Below are 27,305 nucleotides of genomic sequence, written 5' to 3' on the forward strand. Positions count from 1 at the left end.
CCTACAACCTGTTAACATTCTCCCTCAGGCCAACACGAGAAGCTAATGCATGCTTTTAGCACTTGTGGAATTGTAATTTCCTGATTTCTGGTCTTCCCAAGAACACTATTTCAAGTTTGCAGTTATTACAGGATTCAGTGGCATGTGTCCTGACGAAGACCAGGAGGCGGGAACACATTATACTCATTTAAAAATTGCTGCATTGGCTCTTTGTGTGTTTCAGGAACAATTTTAAGGCAAGGCAAGGCAAAGCAATTGTATTTGTATAGCGCATTTCATACACAAGACAACTCGCTGTGCTTTACATGATCAAAAAGTGCAACAGAAAACATTCAACAGCTTAAAATCAATAAAAACATTAAAATCGGCAGCAAAAACAACTGAAAGCAGCATCACTATGTTTAATATGAGCTCTGGGCTCCACTATCTGACCTGTGTCCATAGATCTAGGTTCATACCTGACTAACATCTCACTGTTGTATTCTGGACCAAACCTATTGACACATTTATACACCAGCAGCAGAACTTCAAGGTTCTCTTACTAGTTTTTAAATGTCTTAATGGTCTTTGGCCTTCTTATCTTTCAGAACTACTTTTACCCCATGAGACATCCCAGGCCCTGAGGTCCTCCACCGCTGGCCTTTTAGTAATCCCTACAGTCAGGACACGCACACACAGTGAGGCGTTGTTCCAGTTTTACGGCTCCCGTCTGTGGAACAGTCTGCTGGAGAACCTCAGGGCTGCAGAGAACGTTCATGCTTTTAAGAACAGGCTCAAGACCCACCTTTTACAAATGAGCTTTTAACTAATTATTCATTCATTTTAGGAGTGTTATCTTTCATGTTTGTATTGTTATCTTTTGTTGTTTTTATAATTTCAGGTTTGTTTTCTTCGATGTTGTTTTTAAAGTTTTAGGATTGTGTTCTTTCATGTTGTTTTTATAGTTTCAGGGTTGTGTTCTTTTATGTAGTTTTTATAGTTTTGTTATGTTTTAGGTTTACTATCCCAGTGTTTTCTCAGATGGAGTCCTCTGCACTAGGGACTGTGATGAGCTGTGGCTGTAGTGGTGCTGTCTGTATTGTAATAGCGTCTGTTGTTTTGCTGTGCTGGGGGCTCTGTCTCATCGCCCCGTGTCACGGTCTGTGTCCTGCTCCTGGTGCAGATGGCGCTGTGATGACTCCTTACCTAGATCCTCTGTACCCAGTCATGTGCCATTGTCCTTATTCTGTCCTTATTTTAACGCGTGTGTGTGTGTGTGCGTGTGGTAGACAGGCTTTGTACGGAGTGGGTGTATTTTTAACTATGTAAAAGCACTTTGAGCTGCATCTATTTGTATGAAAATCACTTTTTATAAATAAACATTGATTGATTGGTTTAACATTGCCCGTCTGTGCGCCACCATTGTATGTTGTATGTTGATACAATAAGGTTTTTCTCCAGGTGTTTGGTAAAGTTGGTTTGTTATATGACTTAGATATACTGGATATTATGCTCACTTTTTTTGAGGGGACTACCCTCCTGGTGAAGGGAAGATAACAGGTAATTACCTCCATTTTTCCTGTGCCTCCCAGTAAATTGGGCTGAAACAAGATTCACACTTTACTGAAAAGACAAATAATGACGATCCAAGTCTAAAATCTAATCTTGTGTCTTTCAGCAATGCACTACAATTAATAACTCTCTTAATGTCCTGAATGTGAAGTGGAGCCCAGAGGAGCTGGTCACAGATTTACTCATGACAAACGACTCAGTGGCCTAATTGCACCGAGGGATCTGACAGGATAAATTTATGCCGGGAGCATAACTCAACTGAATTAAGCTGGAAAGTTGAACATATTTAAAAAAAATAATTCATGTACCATGAATATCAAACAGTGTGAAGCAGAGCAATAAACGAAAAGAGTGGAAATCACAGCCTGCCTTCGCGTTTTGAGTCAAACTAGAGATATTCGTGCAGTAGCAATGGCCATAAAACCATCAGAACTATGTTGATTTATGTCCGTAGCTCAGTTATTTAATCTTAGATGTTTTCTTACAATAATCGAACAACAAAATCTGTTTAATTTATTCAAACATGACAAAGGATATTGGCATATTTTTAGTAGAGCAATGATTGAGGTGCGGATTCAAAAAAGGTTTAGTGGTATTAAAACGTGTGTAAAACGTCACTCCACACACTAACAGGAGTACAAAGGGCAGGGAATCATAACTGCGCGTCTGCAGCGCGGCGTCAGAATGTGCCCTCATTCCATTTAACATGTTTCTAATGAATATGCATAGTAGGCAGATCTTCCTGGGGGAGCAAAAATATGGGAGGAGGAAACACAAACAAATGAATGCAGGGGACGCAATATGATTCATCAAATCTGGAACTGTTTGCAGTGATTGTTTTAGTATGGAAAAATAGTACGACTGAGAAGCAGGTGCAAACGCACATGCAGTTGACAGAAAACACAGTGGAGATCGGGAGATGGGAAAAAAGGCTCCAGTTGTGTGTGTGTGTGTGAGAGAGAGAGAGAGAAAGAGGGTCACCTTGTTTTAACCGCCAAAGTCTTGTGTCGTGTTGATGTCAGGCCAGAATCTGCAGATCAGATGCGTAATTTATGCATGATCACCGGAGGCACAACGGTGACATTTGAGAGACACAACGCTGCTCAGACCTGCGTTGGATGATGGTCAGTAGTTCATCTTCAACGAATGCAGACTGATTGACAGACTGTGTTGCTGTATTAAACTCAAGATCAATGGTAGATCAATAGGATGGTTTCTGTCCTAATCTGCCTATTTTGCATGATCACTGATCAGAGCAAAGTTACAGGACAGGACGGAGCACCACATTAAATGAAGGGGGAAAAATATCAATAGGGTTTAAAGTTGTTGTTTAAAAAAAAAAAAAGAAAAAGATTTTTATTTGTTTGTTTAGGTTTCTACATTATTTAATGTTTGTGCAGCAGACAGAGAAGTCCATCTGCCTCCAATTTAACTTCCCACTGACGTCTCCACATTAAACAAACAAAATGCTCATTTAAATAAGGTCGGTCTGCACCAGTTCTGCTCGTGCACTAATCATTGCTGCAATCTTATTGAATTCCGTGCAGCAGGTAAGGAAACTGCGTCACTAAAGGATTTAGGGAAGCAAATGAATTACCACCCTTTATTTCAGATCTGAGTGAATCCGCCCGAGTATATCCAATGTCTGGGTTAATGGAAGTCTCTGCATTGGACATAATTGTGATTGTCACTGGGTGTTGGCCCTGTGCTGGGGATTAGTTAGGGATATTAGAGTCATAAGTGGGGGTGTGATAGGGTGGGAGTGGGAGGTGGGGGGGGTCTTATTAGTCTGAATTAAATACTGTATTATATTACACGCTGAAAACAAGGCTCAAGACAACTGATGACAAACTTATGAGTCTCCATAGCAACTAGAAATATATGTAGCAGCGCAGGTCTAAATGTGGATATAGTTATGAATGTAAAAAAAAAAAGGGTTTGGTTTTGGATGAGAACTTTTCAAGGACCCTCTCATAATCCACCTGTCAATTTAACACAAATGCCAACAGGAAATAAGCAGCAGCTTTTGAGGAAAAAAATAGATGACTTTAGGGATTTGCATTGCTATAACAGAAAATGATAAAACAAAATAAAACACAAAACAAAGAAAATATATATATTTTTTATTAGATTTTGAGGCTGCTTCTCAAAAACTTTAACATTTGGAAAAATAATGTGTGCTCTGCTCACCCAGCAAGGTTCCCCTAATGAAGATTAGGAATTTGGTTGCACCCTCACTTTTGATGATCATTTATTTATTTATTTTTTGCAGGAAAAAAGCATATTTTAGGAACTGGCACAACCTCAGAATATGCAGTCATGCATCACCAAGACGTTTCCACCGATATAGGTGTATCAGGTAAAAGCAGAACCGTAAAGTGGCAAATTAGAAACGAAAATTAGGATGTGCATAGGTAAGCTGGTCCGTTGACAATCTCTATAAAACATGTAGCACTTGTAATGGAAATGTATCATCCACCTTTTCTCTGTAATTACATTTCAGAACACTGAAGCGAAACTAAACGAGCTTTTGAGTTGCAGCCTAACATAACTGAATAGATAACAGAGATAAGCAAAATCTGAGATACTATATGTTACGCTCTCCTGCTTCAAAAACCGATTCTTTATTGCAGATTTAATTCAAATAAAATTAATGACGCAGAATTGAAGATAACAAGTTGAGTGGGGGAAAAAACTGAGATAAGTAAATGCTTTAAGTTACACGCCCCAATGCCTAATCAACTTTTCTAAAAGCTACAGCTGATTAAAGAGGAACATTTTCTATCTTGGAGTTGCAAATAAAACACATTTGCAGCAGCTTTTATACATTTAATTGAATTGATGAATAAGGTCTTGAAAAACACTAAAGAGAATAAACCTCAGAGGACAAGCACATTTCCAAAATGTTATTTACACTTTATTTATGCTTCGATAACTAAATATACCTGGATAATGGAAACAGGATTATCAAGCAATACAGAGTATGTTTCATTATGAAAGAAAATACAATGAAAAAAAACAGTTACAATTTTAATAATATGACAGTATATCAAGAAGAATAGTACATTTTCTTTTACATCACCTCTACACACTGGTGGTATTGTGCTTTGATAAGACTTCTGCAACTAACACAGATACAGAAAATTGTCTAATAGCTCCACAAAAGCCCCAGGACCTCAGTAAACAACCCAAAGAAACCTCCTCTCCCACTGTGAAGATAGGAGTAATCAGGAAAATGGGATAGTAATTAAAAAAACAAAAAATCCAACAGATGAGAAATAAATGAAGTGTTAAGACTGTGTACCTGCTTGGTCACTAATGTAAGCTCCCAAACACCCTCGACCCTCACAAACACGGAAAGAAAACAGATGTATGGATCATCTTCCTTTTCCTGTAGATCATTGAGGCAAACTTGGTAATTATAAAAGCCTATAAATATATACACAATGCATTCAGAAAGTATTCAGACCAACTTTAACACCATTTTCCACATAACCGGCAACATCAGCTGATAAGTTCACACACTTTACTCCATGGTCAAATCTTTAGATCTCAATTTAGATCTTTTTTTTTTTAAAGGTCTAAAATGTAGATCAAAGTCTAAATCTAGATCTAAAATGAAAAAAAAAAAGAGAAATAAAGTCACAAATTTACTGTGTGAAGTTATGATTCGTGATTAGTTTTGCTAAAATTAAACTTTTACTCTATTAGACACTCAATGAATATCTTTAAATCCAATAAGAACATTAAAGACATTTTTGTATTAGCAATTTTAAACACCCTTGTTGACGACCAAACCACTTTACAAAAGACCCCAAAACTTTATTCATGAATCATGATACAGTCATACTTGTGTAAGTAAGCTCGGTCTGTTGCCATGGTTTCCACAAAAGCATAGCTGCCGTACAGCACAATCTACCTTTCTCTGCACCACTAACTTCATTCATACAATGAGGCAACAGGGGAAACGTTTCTTGCCTAAACTTCTCAAGGCCTTTCTACGTTCTTGTTTTTAACCTGTGAATAACTTTGTACTACAGATGGACCATCTATTGCCAGTGTTGAATAGAAAAGTGCCACCAGAACCATAATTTTACCACTTTACCAAAATAAGTATGTTTATGTTACAGACTTGTATTGTTACCATTTCTCCATCCACCCATTTTATGACCCGCTTTCTCCCTTTTTTCAGGGTCGTGTGGGTCTGCTGGTGCCTACCTCCAGCTCTCAATGGGCGTGGGGCAGGGGTACACCCTGGACAAGGTGCCTGTCCATTGCAGGGCCTTCTACTGTTACGTATAAGACATTTACCTCCAGATCAAAAGCAGTCATGACTAAATGTGCCTTCCAGATGTAAAAAGTACTGAGACGGATTATAAAATATACAGACTCGATATGTTTATGTCAACTAGAGCCCGACTGATATGGGATTAGTTTTTATTTTTTAAAAAAAATGAAAATATCCAATCAATCAGCCGATATATGAAGTAAGAACATTGATGTACACAAAATATATACTCCACATAATACCCAAAACATGAATCAAGACAAAAAAGCAAAACACAAGCTCTATTTTTTGTGATGAGCACTATGAGGTGACTTATTGTTGTAATTGGCGCTATTTAAATAAAGTCGAATTGAATTAAATTAAAATAAGGAACTTGAATAAGCAATACTGTCAACATAAGGACTATTAAGCCACCGATAAAAAAGAAAAGGCAAATAGTATTTCAGGAATACAATGCAAATACATTTTCAATAACAAAGTTGATAAAATCTCAAACTCAAACAGTAAACATGGATAAATCAAAAAGAGGCAAATATTAACTGTAAACCTTTACACTATTGACTTGTCCCAGTGTTGTAATTTAATAGCTGAATAGTCGTGCTATTGAGACGTCTGTTAATCAGTAACAGCTCTAATCGGCTTGATTAATTGGCCTTGCTGAATTATCGGTCGGGCTCTAATTTTAATGTTCCTCAAAGACACATGTAAGGTTTGCTCATCAACATAGGAGTAAACAAAGTGACTAAAGAAAAGGCAGCTATCAAGAAACACATTTTAAAGTAATGCTTTGACAAATACTTGTTGAATATTTAACCACAGTTCATCCATACTTTTCATAATCTACGATTTCATTCAAAACAATGGAGTCTAACTCACACATTCATTGTCATTTGAGAGTCTATAGCCGACTAAACAGACTTACGGTGTGCAGCTGTTTATTTACTGACATTTTATCTGAAATAAGTGATAGTGGCACTTTTGATCTGTGCTGATTGACTGTTACGAAGAAATATGATTGTGTAATCCAATAGAGAGGCACAAGCAACAAATTCAAATTTCCACTTTGGCACACGCCTGGTGAGAATCATTTCCAATGGTATGACTGAACCGTATAAAGTGGAGAAATACTTTTTGAATGCGCAGTATATATGTTTTTGTTTTTTTTTGTAATATATGACTGTTGATATGAGATGCCATGAAAAAAAACATGCACTTGGAAAATACAAGCATGCATTTACATGATGAGACCTGATATCTTTAACAGTACATTTTAAAGGTAAAACGATGATACTGCCACCACCAACAACAAAAAATGTGACCGACCTGAATGTATTCCCTGCTCCCCCACACAACCCTCATTGTGAACAAAGATACAATCCCAAACACACCACAAAGAGACCAGTTGAGGTTGTTTTTCATGAAGCTCTGCAACAGTTACAGATCTTGCTACAGTGAAGTAAGCGGTTCTTGTTACACTAGCAGGCCCGGTGTTTGTGTGAAATCCTCTTTATTACATAAAAGGCATGGGGCCTGTTTTTTTCTGACCTGCTGTCTGTGGTTAGATAACTGTACATATTCTGGCTTTTTTTCTTTGTGTTTTGAAAGACAGCGAGGTCTGTATTGGCAAGGGTTCTCCATGAGCATCCTTTTGCGGCAGTAATTCAGAGGAAAAAAAAGAGTAGAGAGCAGAATGCGATGTTTTCCAGGAAATTAATGTCCACATTTATATTCACTACTTCCTCTTTGTCTTGGCTTTCCATAAAGGCCTTGTCTGATTTGTCTGTCTCCTTTTTGAGTTGTAAAAAGTGCATTAGTTTGCTTCCGTATCAGTTCCTCACCCTCCCAGCCTTGGATAGTTCTTGTTGTATGGTTGGCTTTGGTTGTATATCACGCACTTCATTGCGCCACTTGGTCTGCTCAGCAAGTAAAATCTTCAAAGTTACCTTGGCCTGGATGATGAGGTAGCATGTTGCCAGGATATGTTGTTGTACGCTGGTTCTCACAAGGAGCCTGAATGAGAAATAATGTGAGAAGAGAGATTTAGGGTTAGGAGGGTAGAAGTGCTCTCATGGATAGACTGAGGTATGGAAACACAGAAGAATAGTAAGCACTCATATTTAGAAACAATAATCTAGTGAGCTTTTATGATTAAATATTACCTCCTATATTACAGGAACGTAACCGTTCACCCATGGCTCTTTCACTTTACCCGATTGATGTTGATGTGGTGACAACAAACACAGATTATCAAAGTCAGACCTAAATATGGTAAGAATGTGGACTTAATGCAAGCCTTTAACACAAGCAACAAGAAATATTTTACTACTCAAATCCTGGTCTGACTTCTAAAACACACTATCAAAGAGTAACTAAACCCCAAAACCACTTTTTTCTGCGGAAAACCAAAGTGTTTGGATATGAAGTAATGTTGATTGATTCTTGTCCTTATCTTTACATTTTAGTCAAATTACTTGTTGTAAAAATGTAAGAGTGACTGCCTTCTATGGGTTAAAACCTGGCTAAACTTGGCATACTGCCCTCATCACGTATCACCTCGTCACAATTTAGCACAGCTAGAGGTCCCTGGATATGGCCTTCACTTCATCCCCAATTCATCCAACTCCTCCCTTTGTCCTTTAAAAAATCTATCAAAAACCTAATACTTTTTGAATAATCAATAATGTCTTATTTGTTTGTTTTCTGCTCCGTCTCTGATTTTTTTTTGTTTTTTTCCCCAGTTTTGATTGGTTAAAGTTTAACTGTCCTAATGGGAGCCCTTCTCCTCATCAAACCCCTTGAGGGTTTTATTGGTTTTTCCTTGCATGCCTTTAAAACTTTTATCTTATTGTTGTTATGTTTCATTTGTATTTCAAACTGTGCTAAATAAAAAGAAAAAAAGAAAGAAAGAAAAAGCTATTAGCTGAAAATGGTGGTTATTGTCATTTTGGTGGCTTGTTATGTCACAAACCACCACCGTTAGCCTCGCCCCTCCTATGAAAACTAGCACCCGTGCAATCTGTGGTGAGTAGGTCGGATTAAAAGAATTTTAAATAGAGAGGTATAAAGAGTATTGAGTAGGTAGTTAGCATAGCATAAATTGTTAATCAGAGATTTTATAGTATAAATTGTCAGTGTCTAAACTGCTCCAGGGGATCCGCCCATTTTTGGAATTTCCAGCCTAGATGCACGTCAGCTAAAACCTCAGGGTTTAATTACTCTTTAAGCAGCGTGGTGAACTATTCTGCTTACAGTCACTTTCCTGGAGCCTTATTTTAAATATGGTTAGACTTGAGTGACTGATTGCTAAACCCCTGGAAATCATGTTGTCAAAACAATAATTTAAGATACTCAAGAAGGTAAAAGTGCTGTTTTTTATTTTGCCTGTGGAAAATGAATTAAAGAGCAAAATTGCAGATACGAGTCTGTACTTGTGGACAACCTTGATTGATGTCTAGAAGGAAGCGTTTACCACAACAACATTGTGCCGCCCCAGTAAACACCAAGTCATTTTAACAAGTCCTGTGGAATAATGTCATCCTGATAAATGTAGCTTGACGCTTATTGGCAAGTACTATTTTTATTGCAATTTGTTCAAAAGTTGAAACGTGGTGTATATATAAGAAGCAAAATGGTTATAGGAAAAGGGATGGTTATGCATTGAAAATTATGGAAGTCAGTGACTATGCATACTTGTGGTAAACATGCTCCAAGGAAAACATTAGACTCCAGATTAGCTATGGAAGTTGGATAAATAGATAAATAGATTTCCTGAGCAATTCTGAGAAAAATGATGAAAATTATGAAGGTCGATGGAAATAGAAAACTAGTGGGTGAGAGTGGAGAGCAGATCACAGGAGGAGGAGCAGCACATTTCACCCCTTTTTCTCATGCTGGGCTCTGACTTCCAATTAAGGTGAACTGGTTTCATTTACAACTTGAAGTAAGTAAGCCGTCACACTTTCTGAAACTCTAATTCCAGCTGCTGGTGCTGTCCTTCAGAGTTGATTAAATTTAGGACACTTTCCTCTCGCCTACGCCTTGGCCTGACTTGGTTCACTCCATCAACCAATCCCCTTTTTACTCTTTTTGTGCCTTCACATTCATCCTTTCCCACCCCCTCTACTTCTCTCTCTCCCACTTTTATTGTGTGATTCTCTGATACTGTCTGCAATCAGAAGAGGTGAAGACAAAAAAGAGGCTGTGCCCCTGTTAATGCAGTGCAGGTGTTATAGAGACTACAGTACTGAGCAGCAGTCACTGACATGGCGTTTCACATCATCCAGGCTCAGCACAGCTCCTCGGTCATTGTTGTTGCTGCTGCGGCCTTTATGTTTCTTCTTCGTGCATTGGCACAGCCTGTACTTGATCACCTAAAAAGCATTGAAAGGACAAACATCAAAGCACAAAAGTGGAACTTAAAATGCATAGGATTAGTTCGTACACAATGAACACATGAATAAAAACTATATTAATATGTATATTGATACTTTTCGTAATTAATAAAAATGAAACTGTAATTTTCTGATCTCACTGTGATTTGAGACAATTTATGTATGCAACTGTACAGCAGAGATGTAAAATGCTGGACCAAGAACTGATGTGTGGACAGATTTTAAATTTTATTTAAATTAAAGTAAGATGATAAGTATATTGTATGGATAGACCATTACCAACAAAAAGACAACAAACCTGAAGCTAAACCTGCAGGAAAAACATTGTATTGCACTTTATGCCACTGACAGCCTTTGTTAAAACTGGGTAAAATTCCCAAACTGTGATAAAGATCCTTTTCTTTGACCATATTTAGGATTTTAAATATAAAAGCATGACAGTACATCTTCTGAAATATATAATTTGATTTTATTTAAATATTTCAGAGTTGCTCTAAATATTTAGGGTAAAGAAGCATGATATCTCAGCAGCTTTTATTAACATTTTTAAAACACTGATGCTAAATTAATGATAACGCACTTGTTTTATTGTGGGATTTAATAATGTTTTTTTTTGCCAGTAGTAACACTACTGCTTTTTTAGTATGCTTTTTTTTTCTATTTCTCATTAACAATGCATAACGTTTTCAGGGAGAGCAGGCCCACTGCAATGTTAATTCTACTGTCGAACAATAACCTGTCTCATCTTTTATTTGCTGTCATATGAAAGAAAAGGTCAATAAAATTAATGATGTTAAGATAACACAGATTAAATCTGTCTGGTTGAATAATGTTAATTACATCTTAAAGAATGCATTAACTCTTGTGCTTTGTATTTTAGTCGACTACTACTGCAAGCGATCCAGTCAACTAACATGTTGAGGTTATGATGTTGATGTTTTTTTTTTGACGAAACACCATTTTTTTTTAGTATTTTAGTCAACAGACTATGACTAAAACTAAATCCAAATTTGCTTTCAAAATTTTGAGCGTACCCCAGTGGTTGGGGACCACTAGTTTCCAGATTTATTTTGTCAAAACACAATTTTCTGTATCTGTGATAGATTTTCAAGGGTCAAGCTCATATATTTCAGAGTTTGAGGGATCAGGCTAGTCAAAATGCAAATGAGCTCAAATTTGGGATCTAATAATAAGCCTCTTCATTAATCAAGTAAGTAATGATTTTTTTTTTTTTTTAGTCCAACTCACACTAGCTCGGCTGCATGCAAAAATTCATGCACGTCCACAATACATCAATAAAGAATAGACGCAAATAATTCCACTCTGCTGTGAAAAGACCAAGCATCATTGAGTAAAATGTGCAGGACAGAGCTGCTTGAATGCACGTAGACAGAGACATCGTGGCTAATCTAAAATATAATACATTGAAAATGTTAATTTATGCAGTATTAAAATGTGCATGTGTGTCATCAAGATGTTGTGTGGGACAGAGTGTTCATTAGGCCTTAGAAATCCATGTAAAACCATGTCATTTTGTAATACAGCGATGGTACAAATTAGCATAAAGTTCTTTGAATGTAAGATATTCAATATTAGGGGGGAATATTTTACCTCATAAAGATAGTCAAAGAGTTCAAGAACGGTGAGAATGCTTGCTCCGATGAAGAGACCCATCTGACCTCCAATGTCACCTGAAATAAGACCAAATGAAGCACAAATTGTACCTTATTAAAGGACAGAAAATGAAATCGTGTTGGTGAATCTTTGCAAATCAAAGACCAGGTGGGAAGAAAACATGCTTTTCTGCATGACGGTGAAGATCAAAAATGGATTAAAGTAACACTCCCACGTGTCTGTGACAAACTTCAATTGTGATAAATGCATTCAGTTGTGTTTGTGTCACTTTACAGAGACACACAAAAAAAAAAAACATCAGTCATGCTGCATGCAAAATTTCTGCCATTTCTTTACCCAGAAGCCCTGCCAGTTCGTAGGCTTTCTTTTGTTCGATGGTTTCATAGTTCAGAGCTTCAAAGTAGATATCCAACACCAGAATGTTATCACTACAAACAGAAAGGGAAATACACAGCTTTCAGTCAGTTTCCATCATCACAGCTTACATTTTAAACACGTCTAGCTGAAAAATCCTTAAGCAGAGGATATAAGTGTTTGCCGCTTCCTGCAGATGAGTCAGTTTGAGAAAACAATCTGCCACCACTAACTAATGTTCCCTTGGTGGTTCTGTCTATTGAGGAAATGATGACAGCTGTTTGATTTAACATACCGTGCTCATGTTTACAGCTCAGGATATCAGAGGAAGGAAAGATGAGAAGATTTATTTAAAGGCCCTGAGCAAGACAGAAGACTATCATTGTGATTGTTGAATAATATCCGCTGCTCTGCTCTGATTTAATATTAAAATTTAAATTGACAAAAGTTATGAACTGCTAGTCTAAAGAGAGGCCGTGCTGAGGCAAAAAACCTGAAAAAAATTGTGTCGAAATGGTGACTTTCAAGCAACATGAACATACATGATTTTCTATGAAGGTAGATTTGTGTCTTTATTATTCAATCCAAAAAAAAAAAGTTTCAATCAAAATTGAATCAGAAAAAAAGTGTTCAAATGCAAAAAAAAATAAAAATATTTGAGAACCATATAATTGCATTTGAACACTTTTTTTCTTTGATTGAAAAGGTTGTTTTTTTTTAATTGAATAATAAAAAGTGCAAATTTCTTAAGCTGTAAACTCATTTAAACACTTTATATTTTGGATTTTCTAAACTCATTATTTTGATCTTGGTTGCATATTGGGTCTTGGAGGTTAGTTCTGAAACTTCTCAGCCAGGATATTGTTAGTTTGACTCCAGGTTCCAGGCTTTTAAACTTTTCTAGAGGTACTTGCGTCACACACAGGCACACACAACATAGGGTCGTGAGGTTCAGGAAAAGACCAAGGTCGATCTAGCCTCATCAAGCTGGCTTAATGAGGCAAGGTTTAGAAGATAAAACTGAAGTTCCCATTTTAACAACTTTTTCTATGAATAAACCCTTCTCTCTGGTAGAACATATTCATATTGTGCTGAAACTGATCACTCGCTCAGCTGCAGACAGACAGAAACATGGTGTGCCCATTTCAGAATTACGTTGTGGCTTTTCATGCACTTATTAATGGAGGGAATTTCACGTCTGGACAGAGTTTTAAAATCCTTCACAGCTTTATAAAAAATAAACTATGGTACATTACTTTTCAGTTGAAATATTTGTCTATCAAAAACCTAACCTACGGTCTTCTCCCCCAAAGGATCCCACAAATTCTCCTATTAAAAAAAAAAATCATTTTAAAAACATGTTTCTGTTCTGTTCAGTTGACATATAAACACATTTCTGATCTGTTTAACTTTTACATGCTACAAGGAGCGTTTGGGGTCACTGGACTGCATAAAATAAAACAATTTGAATTTAGCCTAATTAAGACTAAGTGCTATGATTTTATTTGTTGTACATTCCATTAAAATAATTCAAATTTATGTGAAATCTTATCCTTTTCTCTTCCTACTGAGTGGTATTGTAAACGTAACGATTACTAAGGGTGTAAGAAACAAATCGGTGATGTATCGTGATATTTCACCACGCAATTATCATATTGTTTCAAAAAATGTCCAAATTGATTTTTTAAATCACGTTATTTAACAACAACAAAAATAAATAATTTGCTTTAACATATACATAGCACGTAAACACCCGGTCACTAGGTGTCAGTGAACCACCTCAGACTGGAAGTTTATTGCACTTTATTTACAAAAAACATTCTGGGCACTTTTATAGATGTATAGAACATCAGAGAATCATAATCTGTTGTCGAAGCAAAAGCTAACCTTTTTTTGAAAAACGTAATTTGACAGTTTGATAAACACATCACTTGTTTTTGATATTTGTACCTGAATTACAGTTAGTTACCATTTAATTGTTTTCGCAAGTTTAATTTTTCATTTTATTTTCTTATTTTTTTTTTTACCATTTTGTACTTGAAATCTGTAATTGCTAAAAACTGGGAGCTTAATAGCTTTGATAATCTATGTCAGACATATGGGTTAGGTAGGAAAGATTTCTACAGGTATTTACAGCTTTGTGATTATTTCTGGAAAAAGGTGAAACCCAATAGATCCACCAATGGTTATTCAAATATGTATTAATGTACATAACTCACAGAGCAATAAACATCTCATAAGTAAACTATACCTTGGTATAATGTCATTGAAGAAAGACTACATAAAGCAGCGATGGGAAAAGGAACTGGACATTGAAATATCTGTGGTTGAATGCCTGGAAAACACAATCATCTAACACCAATTCTCTAACGTGGAGAGAATTCTGTTGTACGAACCTGATTTGTTTTTTTTTAGAACTCCCAAACAGAAGAATAAACAAACTGGTTCCCAGTCAACTTGCTGGAGGGAATGTGGAGAAATGATGGCAGATCATGCCCATGTCTTCTCTATTCAGACTTTCTGAAAGAACGTAGGAACTATGATCTCAAATATACTGGGTTTCAGTTTCAGCACAACCTTTGCATCTCTTTATCTTGGTCATATTGAGTAAAGATGATGTTTACCTCCTGAAGATTCTGCTGGTTGCAAGTAAAAAGGCTATTAAAAAATGCTGGCTCCAAAAAGAAAGTCCTACTGCCAGCCTCTTTGTTAAAATTGTTAAACACCTACATGTCCTAGAACAGATGACCCACTCCATACGACTACAAAAAGAAATGGGGGAAAACGGTGGAAAAATTGGTGTATTTATTTAGCTAATGGGACAGATATTTAACTTTTTTTCTGTGTGACATTACAATGTAAAGATTCTAAATTTGCCTTGATTCACTCTCGTCCCATGACCTCATATGTTCCTCCTGTGTAGTTTTTGTCTAGTTCTGTCAATGTATAAATACTCATAAATACAAAGTTTAAAAAAAAAAAGAAATTTGTAATTCTTTATATCGCGATATATCATATCGTGACATGGAAATCGTGAATCGTATTGTACCAGCAGATTCGAGGCCATGTACACCCCTAATGATCACTATGTGTATTGTTTTAAATTTTGCTTATTGGCCACATTGTGAGCTATACCTAGCTTAATTGGGATATTTTCACTGTTGTGTGAATTATTGGATTTTTTAGTCCCCAATTAAGGCTTTTAAGCACCAAATACAGTTTATCCACCCAAACTGTAATTCCTTCACCCAACCTTCTGTCTGTAGATCAATCTGTATTGACCTGATCGACAACAGTGGATAATCCATTGGCCCACTGAGAGCACTGTAAGGTTAATGGTGTCTCTTGGATGACTGAGTGAAGACGTTTTTTTCTGAAATACTGATCAGGAAGAAACACCCAGACCCTACTAGAATTAATGCTACAGGGATTACAACTTTAGCCGGCCTTGGTGAATTCAGATTACTGTACACCAAAAGAGTTGGAGGAAGCAGAAGACGACAGAATGGAACAAAGTGGGCCAACTGGACATGTTTTGATTAGTCTTGTGGCATCCATGTCCAATCAATGTAAAGACCATTTAAAGAGTAACTTAACCATCTGATTATTATGGGCGGAGCTCCTGGGGCAGTTAAGACATGCCCAATCTATGCTATGTTAACTCGCTACTCATTACTCAATATACCTCTCCACTCAGCACAGACTGGAGAGACCACAGGTGCTAGTTTTTATAAAAGGGGCGGAGCTAACAGTGCTCGTTTGTGACGTAAGATGGTCCCAAAACGTCACATGATCTTGTTCTCAGCCGATAGCAAAAATCAATTGTAACAGTCGAGTTTCTAACCATAGAGGGCAGTCACTCTGACATTTTACAACTAAATATTCCAAATTGAAATACTTTGACTAAAATGTTGAGAGTTGGACCAGGATTCATCATCAGCACTACTTCATACAAAACTACTTTTGTATTCAGCAGAAAAAAGTGGTTTTGGGGTTTAGTTACTCTTTAAATAAATTTAAATCGGGTGTGGAGTAGCTTTCACTTTCAAACAGGACTCATTTTCCACATTTGCTGTTCACAAAAAATATTCACCAATGTTAAAGATGGAAGTCAAAAGAAGAAATCTTAATGTTTACATACTTGAATGGCTTGCTGTGAATGACAGATGGGCAGAATTGACAACTTTCTGGGTTTTTTTTAGTGGCTTAATGTGAAACAGCTTCTCAGTCAGCAATAAAAGATTGGTCACACTTGTCTAATCTATCAAATGTGGAAAAACAATTAAAAAAATGTAAGACAGCTCTATAGAACCTCATCCTTAGATGAAAATTCATGAGGATATAACTTACGCTATGTACTGTTCCGTCTTGTTGAATTTCTTGGCGAGGTACTTGGCCGATGCTTTGCTGGGTATTTTGACAAAGGACAGCTCTTTACCGTATCGTGTCAGGTTGCATGGCGTTTCGCACACGCAGTAGTCATTGTCTCTCTCGACAAGAAAGTCTGAATGAAGTAATGGGAAACAGAAAGAAAGAAAGAAAGAAAACAAATAGATGGATTGATTTGTTTTCCCCCTCAGGATAACAAACATAATAAAAACTGAGCGAAAGGCATCAAAGAACTACTTTGAGGAGAAGCAGCAGTAAAAGCTGCCTCCGAGACTCTCACAGAGATTAGACACACACAGAGAGGAGAGAAAAGCAGCGAAAGATGACGGCAGACGAGTTTGTGTCTTGAAGGATTTGATGTAATAAGAAAACGAGTTTGAGCCAGGAGAAGACAGTAAGCCATCAGGTGAATGGCCACCATTACGTGTTATCACCTGTATAGAATAGACAGACGCTTTAATAGTGTCTGTCTACACTTCCGAGAGAGGCATACATACATACATGCACACGTGCACGTGCAGACCCACATGCAATGTGCCAGTGTATTTCCTTACCCAAGGCAGGATCTGCACACTCCTTGTACTGCTCTGGGGTGCAGTATGGGGCGTCTCCTGAGGACAGGCAGAGGAAAAAAAGAAGAGAAAAATCTCAGAGTAGCAAAAATGGACAAAATATGAGCTGATGTGATATTACATTAACTTGAGATTACTTTTCAGAATATTTCCATTTTGTCTTCTTTTTTTTCCACTTTGTTTGCACATGCTGTCAAAGGTCAACACTACATGACGTGCAATCTTTTTATGACAGCAATGTATGTTTTGTTATTGTTATATAAGAATTTATTTTAGTGCATAATTGTGACCATCACCAGCCCTCCCTAAGGAAGGGTATAAGAAAAACCTTATTAAAGGGAGATTAAAAAAAGAGAGGGCAGTGTTACACCTAGGTGAGGGGAAGGGAATAGGGAAGAGGGAGTCAGGGTAGGAACATGGAAGGCGTAGGGACCATTTTAACTGTTTTATTTTGTCTTTTAATTTAAAATAACATCTAAAATTTGCGTTTCTTTAGCCTTTCTGAACAATTGATCTGATTTGAATACTATATGCAGTTATGATCTATTTTTCATTAATTTGAACATCCATTCTTTGAAGTATGTGTGTGTGTGTGTGTGTGTGTGCGTGTGCGTGTGGTGCAATTGATCCAAGTGTTGCAAAAGTGCATTCGTTACTTTAGTTTTATTGTGTTCAATTTTTGTAACTATTTTTTTGATTGTGCAAATGGGTTCATCACACATTACTTAGCTCACTTCAGGTAAAAGATGATTTTAAACACTGAAATACAAACTGTTATAGCAAAAGCACTAAGACAGTGCATAAGACATTAATAACAATACGGTAGGTGCAAATATGTGGACATCCCCATTTATAAAAAGAATCATGTTGAAATGCTTAATCCGGATTCGATGGAAGGAAACTCTGTGTTGTAATTGAGGAACCAACCTGACATAACTCAGTTAAATTTCATAAATATGTGTCTATTACAAAGCGAGATATGCATTTTTGAACTTTGATGTTTTCAAACTGCTTCAGAATCAGTGTATTTATCTGGATCACATCCAAAATGTGATGGAATCTTCCATAGCCTAAGGTCTATCTTTGGTTAAAATTTTGTCAAAATCCACAGAGCAAAAACTGGGACATTTCCCTCAACAGAGATGATCCTGATCCAGCCACGAGTGGAGTACTTAAAGACCAGCCGGCTTATTCTGCTTTGACATTTATGTCATCACTCTAAGAACATGGCCTTTGGTCATTCTTTGCATCATCTTTCTCAGTGGCGTTTCAGGTCCAATGAATCATATCAATCTTGTCACGATATTTTCTGAATTGAAACGTATACCAGGTAGTTTGCTAAACACCAACTCCACCTCAAAGAGAACTACACTTAAAAGGTCACCATCTTACACAATGTCGATATCTCACTGCTCAAACAAAGCTGGCTTAAAGGAGAGATCAATCCACCACTCAATGCAATCAGATATGGAGAAGCAACAACATTATCTCAAACACGCAAATCCTCCAAAATTGTACTAAGACATTGAAAATCGATATTGCATCGGTTGGGCATCTTATTGCAATATCGATAACAAAACACTAATTGAAAAAATCTGGTTAAAACTATATGATAGTGTTTTACTGCATGATGCTATAATTAAAATATAGCCTCAAACCCTCTAGGAAGGTTTTTACACGCTAATGAATCTTGGACACAATGAAATGAACTGCTTTGAAGGGGAAAAAGTGGTGATAAAAGTGTGCTTAGCAAAGTGGCTGCTGATAGTGATAATGGGGTGATTTGTCACACTGCGTAAAAATAAATAAATACTTGGATTCGAGTTAGAGATTAGAGCTGATCTTAATCTATAGAGGATAGAATGATTTAACTTCATACAGGATTTATTTAGGTGTATAGACAATGTAAAAATAGCTTCTGCATACAACACAAGAACACAGAACTTATTAAAAGATTATGTATATTTGTTCTCTTAGCTACTGCTTTGAACGTCTCGCTTTTTAACACGTTGAAAAAGTAGAATTTTGTTCCGTTAAGGTCTGAGAGAACTATTGTGTATTTTGGTCAGAAATCAGAAGTAGGCATTGACCAGAACAGTGTGACCCCATATTTTAGGTGGGAAAATGATTAATTCTAACATTTTTATGCCATAGCTTGCACTTCCACGTAGCAATAATATGTAAAGTATGTAAGGCGCCGATAATATCCAAGCAATAAGTGACAAATATCAGTCCCTGCCGAATCATCACTTAAATTTCCTTGACTCTTACTTTAATTTAGTGAAATTTAATGCAATAATTTTAAGGAAACTATTAACAGTTTGAGATATGGAAAAACCGAACTCTGGCAAATATCGTGGAGTTGCATTGAATGTGTGTATTTGGAGGGCCTGATATACCTACAATTAAAGTTGTTGGTAATTTACACAATGATTCATGTTTTCTTTGTCATTTTCACTTTGGATGCTCTAAAGGGCTGGATTTGACACATGGTTTATATTGTTATTCAGTCTGTGTATCATTCGTTCATTCGTTTTTCATTATGTAACAAAAACATTAAAAAAAAAAACACTCATTTGATATTTGTTTCCAAAACCAAAATGAAAAATCGGAAAACGCCTTGTTTTTCAAATTCAAGCTCTTTTGCTTTGGTACAGAAAACAAAAAACCAACACCTTTATCCATTTTCTCCATTATCGATTTGCCAAAGTACGTGACTCGTAAGTGTACTCTCATCCGATGCTAACAGCTATGCTAACGGCAGTTCGGCATGACAAGATGGCTGCTGCCAACTGTGCATCCGAAACGTGTCCTTTTCACTTTAGCTGATGTTGGGCACAGAACCTCCTCACAGACATTTCGGAGGATTTAGAGACTCCTAAGTGTTGCAAAGATATCTCGGAATGTGTAACGCTTCACTTCCGGGTCACGTACTTTGGCAAATCGGTAATAGAGAAAACAAATAAAGGTGTTCGTTTTCCGTTTTCTGTACTGAAGCAAATGAGCTTGAATTTGAAAAACAAGGTGTTTTCATTTTTCATTTTGGTTTTGGAAACAATATCAAATAATTAGTGTTTTTTTCATTTTTCATGTTTTTTTTAACATAATGAAAAACGAATGAACGAATGATAGACGGATTTTATTCTACCTTCTCTGGGTTTACTATGTGCATACTTGCTGAATTATTAGTCATCTGACATTCGCACTAAACTACACAACATTCAGAAATCACTGAAATGTCTTTCCTTATGTCTTTTGGGCCATTCAATTCCTGAACTCTGATAGCATTGAGCAGTTGTATGAGTTACAGTTAGGACTGTAGTGGCCCAACAAAAGAACCACTTATCTTGTGAAAGGTTTAATTTATTGTTTTCTTGTGTCTGGTTTTTTAAACAATGTAATATTCTCAAAAATCAAGAAATAGCTACCACCTGAATCTGAAATGTGTTTTTATTGCAATGTGACGATGACTGAAAGCTCTGCAAGTGCAGCTTTATATTTATTGTATGTTTTACTTTTTGTATGTTTTGAGTATGTATTGCGACAGAAAAAAACAATATTGTCCATTTCTTTCGTGCTCAAGAAGGACAACAAAATGATCTGTGCATATAAAGTATGTAGAAAGCTTATGCCTGATAGCTTTACAGGTCAGTGATGGTTAATAGAGGCCACATCTAGATGTTTTCTTCATATTGCACTTCTTGAATTCACCATTTGAGAAGCCACAGGGTGATTAAACGCCTGCTGAAATGCCCAGTGTATTAATAGCACTGAGGTAGAGTGAAAACGGTTGAGCTTTTCAGTTCTACTGGAGGGTAAAAGATTGTGATTTAGTGTCTGCGGGAAGCTGTTTGTTCCACGACAACAGTTTGTCTCTGCAGCCTTAAATGACACTTGCTCCAATGAGATTAGCAGAATGGACGACACAGCTCTTCATGTTTATTAGTAAATGATAATCATACAGTATCTCTGTCTCACAAGCCGATGCTGCCTCTGGCTCACATGGTCGGCCTCCTGTGGCACCTTTAATGCTGCTCTCAAACTTTAGGAATAATGATGATGATTTTTTTTAATGGTATTTGTGATTCTGATGATGTAAAGGGATACTGCAGTTAAACAAATGGAATACAGTAAAAATCATTTCCATTTTGTTTCCATTACATTGTCATTAGATGTGATTGCTGGTTATTTCACCTCCTAAAATAATGTCAAACATGCTAAATAGGGATAACCAAGTTAGCTATTGTTATATACTGTAATTTATTTGCTTCAAATATGTGAAAGGGAACGTCAGGATGTAATCACACAAAATTACGAAGCACAAGATTTTTGTCTGTCTGTTTGCTATACTTGCAAGACATTTATCTCCATGTTTAATGGGGAGAAATACAGCATAAATGCGTGATCTCCCAAAACATGAAGATGAGGGTTTATTCTGTGACATAGGTATTTCTATTTCAGGAGCTGAACTCACTTATTTCGCAAGATTTTGCGTGAGATTTGACATTTCCACTTCTTTGTTATGCAATTAATCACCGGTTTACTGGAAAAAATAGCTTCTAAATGCTTGATGTGGTCCCAAAACATGCATGCGAGAGTATATTCCATGTCTTATTACAAATCTTTGCCTACTTTTGCTTTTTTTATTTTAAAGAAGGATAAATTATTTTTGTTTTTATAATGTATTGCCATTTTGGTTTAGGAAGTGAATTCTATGATTTCCTGTAATATAAAATCAGAGGTCCTAACAGTATAAGAATAAGCATGTGTCACATTTTTTTGGTTTAACGTCATTACTATGATTTGAAATTGAAGCGTTGATGCCAGGCTGACAAAAATGATAAAAATAGATGATACAATTGATACTACGCTAGTAAAATACGTAAAGACATTTGTCTTTCCTACAAATCTTTGACAGAATTTCAAATTCCCCCAATTTGGAACCCTATTTTAGGCCTGTTAAGTGCTATATCGTCATTTAAATAGAAATAAACAGATATATCTGTGCCGTGCCAAGGCAATAAATGAAACAAATACTGTGCAGATATACAGCTGCATGGATGACCTTTAAAAAAAAAGTAAAGTGGTTTCTGATATCAGCAACAACTGGCTTTGTCTATAAACACTTTAAAAAGCTAGCATTGTTTTAAAGAGGTGCTAATAAAGTCCCGGTGAGACTTCCAGCCAGCCACAAGCTAACTGCCAACTCAGGAATTCTAAATACCTATCGTAAAATACTAACCCTACTCCTTTTTTGAGCTTCTATAATTGAATAATGTGAATGTTGTAAAATTGTAATGCGAATGTTGTAAAAAAAAAAAAAAAAAAGGTGAAGAATGTTCAAAACTAAACTAAACTAAACTAAACTAAACTAAAGAGGGCTTAAGGTGTTCTATTGTCCTTGTCTTTCACCAACCAGGCATGTGAACCATCCTGCAGTTACAGTTCTCCACCAGGTATCGCGTCTCACAGTCGATACGGCAGGCCGTGATGCTGTAGGAGCTGAAGAAGTCCGAGTCCATTGGTGTGGCTTTGCAGTCCCCCCATGGAGGCGGCAGGTACGTCAGCTGAAACGGAAACAAAGACACTTCCGTAATAAGAACACTGTGTCCCGAGCCCCGTCGATGCAGTCGTTTGACCTTGCACTCTGTCAACATGATGATCGATTACACATTTACTGCATTTGGCACACGAGTTGAATTCTATTTCCCCCTCTATGGCGAACACATGCGTAAAGCGGTGCTCAGAGTAGGAGCTCCTCTCCTACGCGTCTCCTATTCTTATCTCCCTCCATTCTTTGTTATGCTGCCCACTCTACATGCAAAAAACCCGAATACTATCAGCTTTTGTGAGAATTTACCTTCATCCATGATGGCTATGGGATACAACACTGTGTGCTCTCCATTTTATGAAAGAAAAAATTAACCAAACAAATACAATTTTATCAACAAAGGAAGTTCTTTATCTCCATTCATCATGAAAAATGCACAGAGCAACAAAAAGTGACCTGTTAGGCTTTATGCTGTTTTCCAGAGGTGAAGATAATGGATTACAAGTACTCACATTACTGTAATTGAGTTCCTTTTATGGGTACTTGTACTTTTTTGAGTATATTTCTAAATCAATAATTTTACTTGTACTTACGTGCATTTAAAAAAAAAAAAAAAAAAAACTAAAGTTATTTGTTACATACACCCAACGGTTATTGAGTAAATTATGATTTCTTGTTTTAAAATGATCAACAGACATTGTAAAGCTTCAAACAATGGATAACACTAACGCTAACACCTATTAATCATTAATTAGTTGCTTATTAGCATGGAAATAAGTAACATATTCACTCTTAAATAATCATTATTAAGTATTTATTAATGCCTTATTCTGCATGGCCTTATTATACAACCAGTGAGCCATTAACTAAGAGTTTTCCCTCAATAACCTCAGAATTATTACTTATTAGTAGTAAGTAAAGAAGTTGTTATTTAATGAATTACGCTCTCAATATGTTAAGGTTAAGGCTAGGGTTAACGTTAACTCTAACCCTAATCCTGACCCTAATCCTAACCCTGTTTGGACTGCAAGACTGCCATTAAGTGCATAATAAGGCATTAATAAGAACAAGGCATTAATAAGTATTTAATAAGTAATTAAGAACCAATATGTTACTAATGCTAAAAAGTAACTAATTAATGGTTAATAGGTGTTTCCTAAACTAAAGTGTGACCAAAAAATGAAATGACAATGAACAATCACATCATAGCCGACCAATCAGATTAAATGTAATGTACCGCACCAAAACAGCAATAAATGGAGGTTATTTTGTTAGTTTTAGAATTAATAAATGTAGCTATACTTGGAACCTGATACATTTTCTTTATTTTTAATTAAATTAATTGGTCATTTAAAAAAAAAAAAAAAAAAAAAAGTAACTTTTATTTTATACAGATGCCTTGGTGGAAAATAAACTGAGTTCCAATTGTGGTAGATTTGGTCTCTTTCTTTTTAAGTTTATACATGAGATGTTTACTGTATGCAAGGGAACCGTGTTGAGATTTATTACCAAAAATAAATGTGGTGGGTAAAAGTAACCTGTACCTTGTACTTTGAGTATTATTTAATTGAGCTACTTTTGAGAATTTTATGTATGACTTACTTGTATTTGTACTTGAGTACAATTTGAATCAAGTACAGTAACAGTACTTCTACTTGAATAAGATATATCAGTACTCTTTACACCTCTGCTGTTTTCCTACCAGGATTTTTCATTGAATGCTTAGAAAATGGGAGTTTAATTTCACCAAATCTAATACCGCTGGATGCTTGCAGCTGGAGTCTTTATACAAAACTCACTACCATGATACGACCACAAAAGATGTAAGAAACAAAAACACACATTCACACTAAAAGGTCAGATCAAACAGTACAATATTATCTGACTCATCAGATAAAGCTAGAAACGTTGGCCGTGTGTGTGTGTTTCCGTCTCATCAGTTGAAATAGTGCATCGGTGAGTGTTCACAGAGCACTAAATTAAAAGAAACTGTTGAGCCTTAGAGACCAGCATTTTGCATTTTGGACAGAAGTGAAAACTGCAGCCATGTGTTTTTGTGGATAGAGTTGCTCATTTTTAACCCAAGGCATACATTTAAAAATACACAAATACACTGACAGTATGGTGGAGATTGACACAATTAAAACTACTTAAGAAAACACTGATTTTCATCGTCATTAAAGACATTTTCTGAAGTCAAATAGAAAATCTGTGGCTCAACATGAGCAACATGTATTTATTCACTTCATTACCTGCAGGACTAGACCTATTGAAGGAGCTACACGTGCATGGCTCTGTTATGCACTGGCTGGCTTCCTATTTTGATTTTCAAAAGCCTCAATTAACCCTGTGAGATCACACTGTGGGGACATTACTTCCTATTCTGCATACAAATATGAAAGAAAAAAAAAGACAAAAACACGTTTGTGGAATTTTAACTGCTCACTGACCATGACCACAAAAACAAATCATGTTACTCCTGGGACCTTAATTACTCTTTTAAATGTGAGGTCAGGATGAGCAAATAGAAAGCAAAAACATAAGAAGAGAGTTGGCCTGACAGATTTTCCTTTTTGTGTTTGAGTGTGGGGGATAATGCAGACATTTCCTTTGTGGGATCGAAGTGAGTGACAGCTTGGCTTGATGGAAAATCCCAAACAGCATTTCACTAAAGGACTGCATTAGTTTAATAGTGAGTGAGGCTGCCAAACAACAGAAAAAATAAATAAATAGAGACCAGAGGAGAGAAAGAAAATAGGATGGCTAATTGTAATGAATGAACTGTAATGGCTGTTGGAGGGGAAAAAAGGGAGCTAATGAGAAACAAAGCAGGACACATTCCAACATATGCGACAGCATGAAAATTCCGGCTACAGCTTGAAGGGCTGAAACACAATCCCAACAACGCTGTGTAAGGACATGGATGGAAAGACAATTGATTATGGGTCGAGCTCCTGGAGCAGTTAGAACACGCCCAGTGTATACTATAAAATCCCCAAAGAAAAGTCTATGCTATGCTAACTACCTACTCAATACTCACTATGGGCTCCTGCACCTAAGCTGTTTTTGGCTGTGCATTATTCTCCCTCTGTACTTAAGTCAGTCGTTGTGCGCCTTCATCCCAGTTACGCACTGTGGGTGGAGCAGCCCTGAAATGTGGGTGTTCCCATTCAAATAAAGCCTTATGCGCATTCTCCGGTGTGTGTAAGTCCTTTTCCTCTTACACGCTGCTAACCCTGGAATAAGTGCAGCACCCCGATAAGATGAAACATTATATTGCACTAGAAATATGGACATTTGAAGCCACACGGACTCATAATATTGCAGAAGAGACTCCCGGAAAGAATCGAATGACACACTGTCACAGGGATGGGGGGGAGTCACACAAGCACGCAAAAGGATTGACCATCAGCATTACTAATATGTTCACATTTACCAGCTCGAGACAGGACAAAATGTGTTAGATCAGCTGTGTGTGTGTGTGTGTGTGTGTGTGTGTGTTGCTGCTGCAGCTCGCTACAAACTCTGACAGATGTCAGACTGATTAATCAGTTTTAACACTGAGTGTACAACGTAAAGCCACAGTTTGCTCACACTACAAGAGTAAAAAACAAGTGAAACATTAATGACAGATGATGATGATGACAATGTGATGTAATGTGCACGGATGATGAAGTAGGGCTGCTTGATTATAGAAAAGATTATAATCACGATTATTTCAGTCATAATTTAAATCACGATTATTCAAAAGATTATTTGTCAACCAAAAAGTTCTTTATTTTTTGTACAAAAAAAACCTAAAACAAAATATATTATTAAACAAATAAAATCCGTCAAACACTAAAATCAAGTTTGCTCACTTTTACACGCAAAAAAAAAAGTAAAAAAAAAAAATACATATATATATTTTTTAAATAATAATTTTTTCTCCATAGTTATTTTTGTAATTGTTGGGTGTAATAATCAAACTCATAATGGATTTTCGATTAATTGAGCAGCTCTATGATGAAGCGCTGATCAAAGAGAGAGATTTTAACTGTGACTCGGACAGAATGCGGCTGATCCTCACAGTGCAATAATCTGATCAAATGAACCTGTTACATTGTTTATCAATTAAGGTGTTTCAAATTAAAAGTGTACTTAATAACTTTCACGGATTTCATTTACAACCGTTGGGAAAACTCCATGTTCCATGATTTCGCGACAGCCCAAAAAAATGACATCACCGCCTCCTTTCCTTCAGCCTGCCTTCATTCACAGACGACATGCTTTTAGGCTCCTTATGTGCAGTGGGCGTGTCAAGTGCCTGAACCGAAGAATATGCGTAGGAGAGAAGCGCGTAACTGCAGGCGCGCCAAAAAACGCGGAGAAAACCTCTCTATTCACAATTCACTCAATCCCACTTTCTCACCACAAATCGCAGAGTTGACCATAGGGATGGACGATATCGACCATAACTCATATCTCAATATTTTTGCTCAAAATGGCGATACACAATAGAAATTTTGATTTATTAAACTCAAAGTCTAACTAGAAAAATAATTATGGGATAAATTTGCTTTTCCAAAATGCCA

At 36.5% G+C, this 27,305-nt stretch overlaps 1 protein-coding gene across 3 annotated transcripts in view; it reads right to left on the reverse strand.

Annotated features, from left to right (window-relative positions):
- Window positions 1-6,002: 6,002 nt before the first annotated feature.
- asic1b (acid-sensing (proton-gated) ion channel 1b) overlaps window positions 6,003-27,305 on the reverse strand; it is a 201,050-nt gene continuing 179,747 nt past the window's right edge. For all 3 annotated transcript variants that reach the window (XM_028446065.1, XM_028446063.1, XM_028446064.1), the window contains 7 exons: window positions 22,597-22,747; window positions 17,163-17,219; window positions 16,570-16,723; window positions 12,202-12,293; window positions 11,842-11,921; window positions 10,102-10,209; window positions 6,003-7,849 (listed from right to left, as the gene is read on the reverse strand). In XM_028446065.1, coding sequence (XP_028301866.1) covers window positions 7,757-7,849; window positions 10,102-10,209; window positions 11,842-11,921; window positions 12,202-12,293; window positions 16,570-16,723; window positions 17,163-17,219; window positions 22,597-22,747 — 735 coding nt within the window. In that variant the 3' untranslated portion in view covers window positions 6,003-7,756. The remainder of the gene's footprint in view (window positions 7,850-10,101; window positions 10,210-11,841; window positions 11,922-12,201; window positions 12,294-16,569; window positions 16,724-17,162; window positions 17,220-22,596; window positions 22,748-27,305) is intronic.

Source organism: Gouania willdenowi, chromosome 5, assembly GCF_900634775.1.
Source record: "Gouania willdenowi chromosome 5, fGouWil2.1, whole genome shotgun sequence".
Taxonomy (NCBI): Eukaryota; Metazoa; Chordata; class Actinopteri; order Blenniiformes; family Gobiesocidae; genus Gouania; species Gouania willdenowi.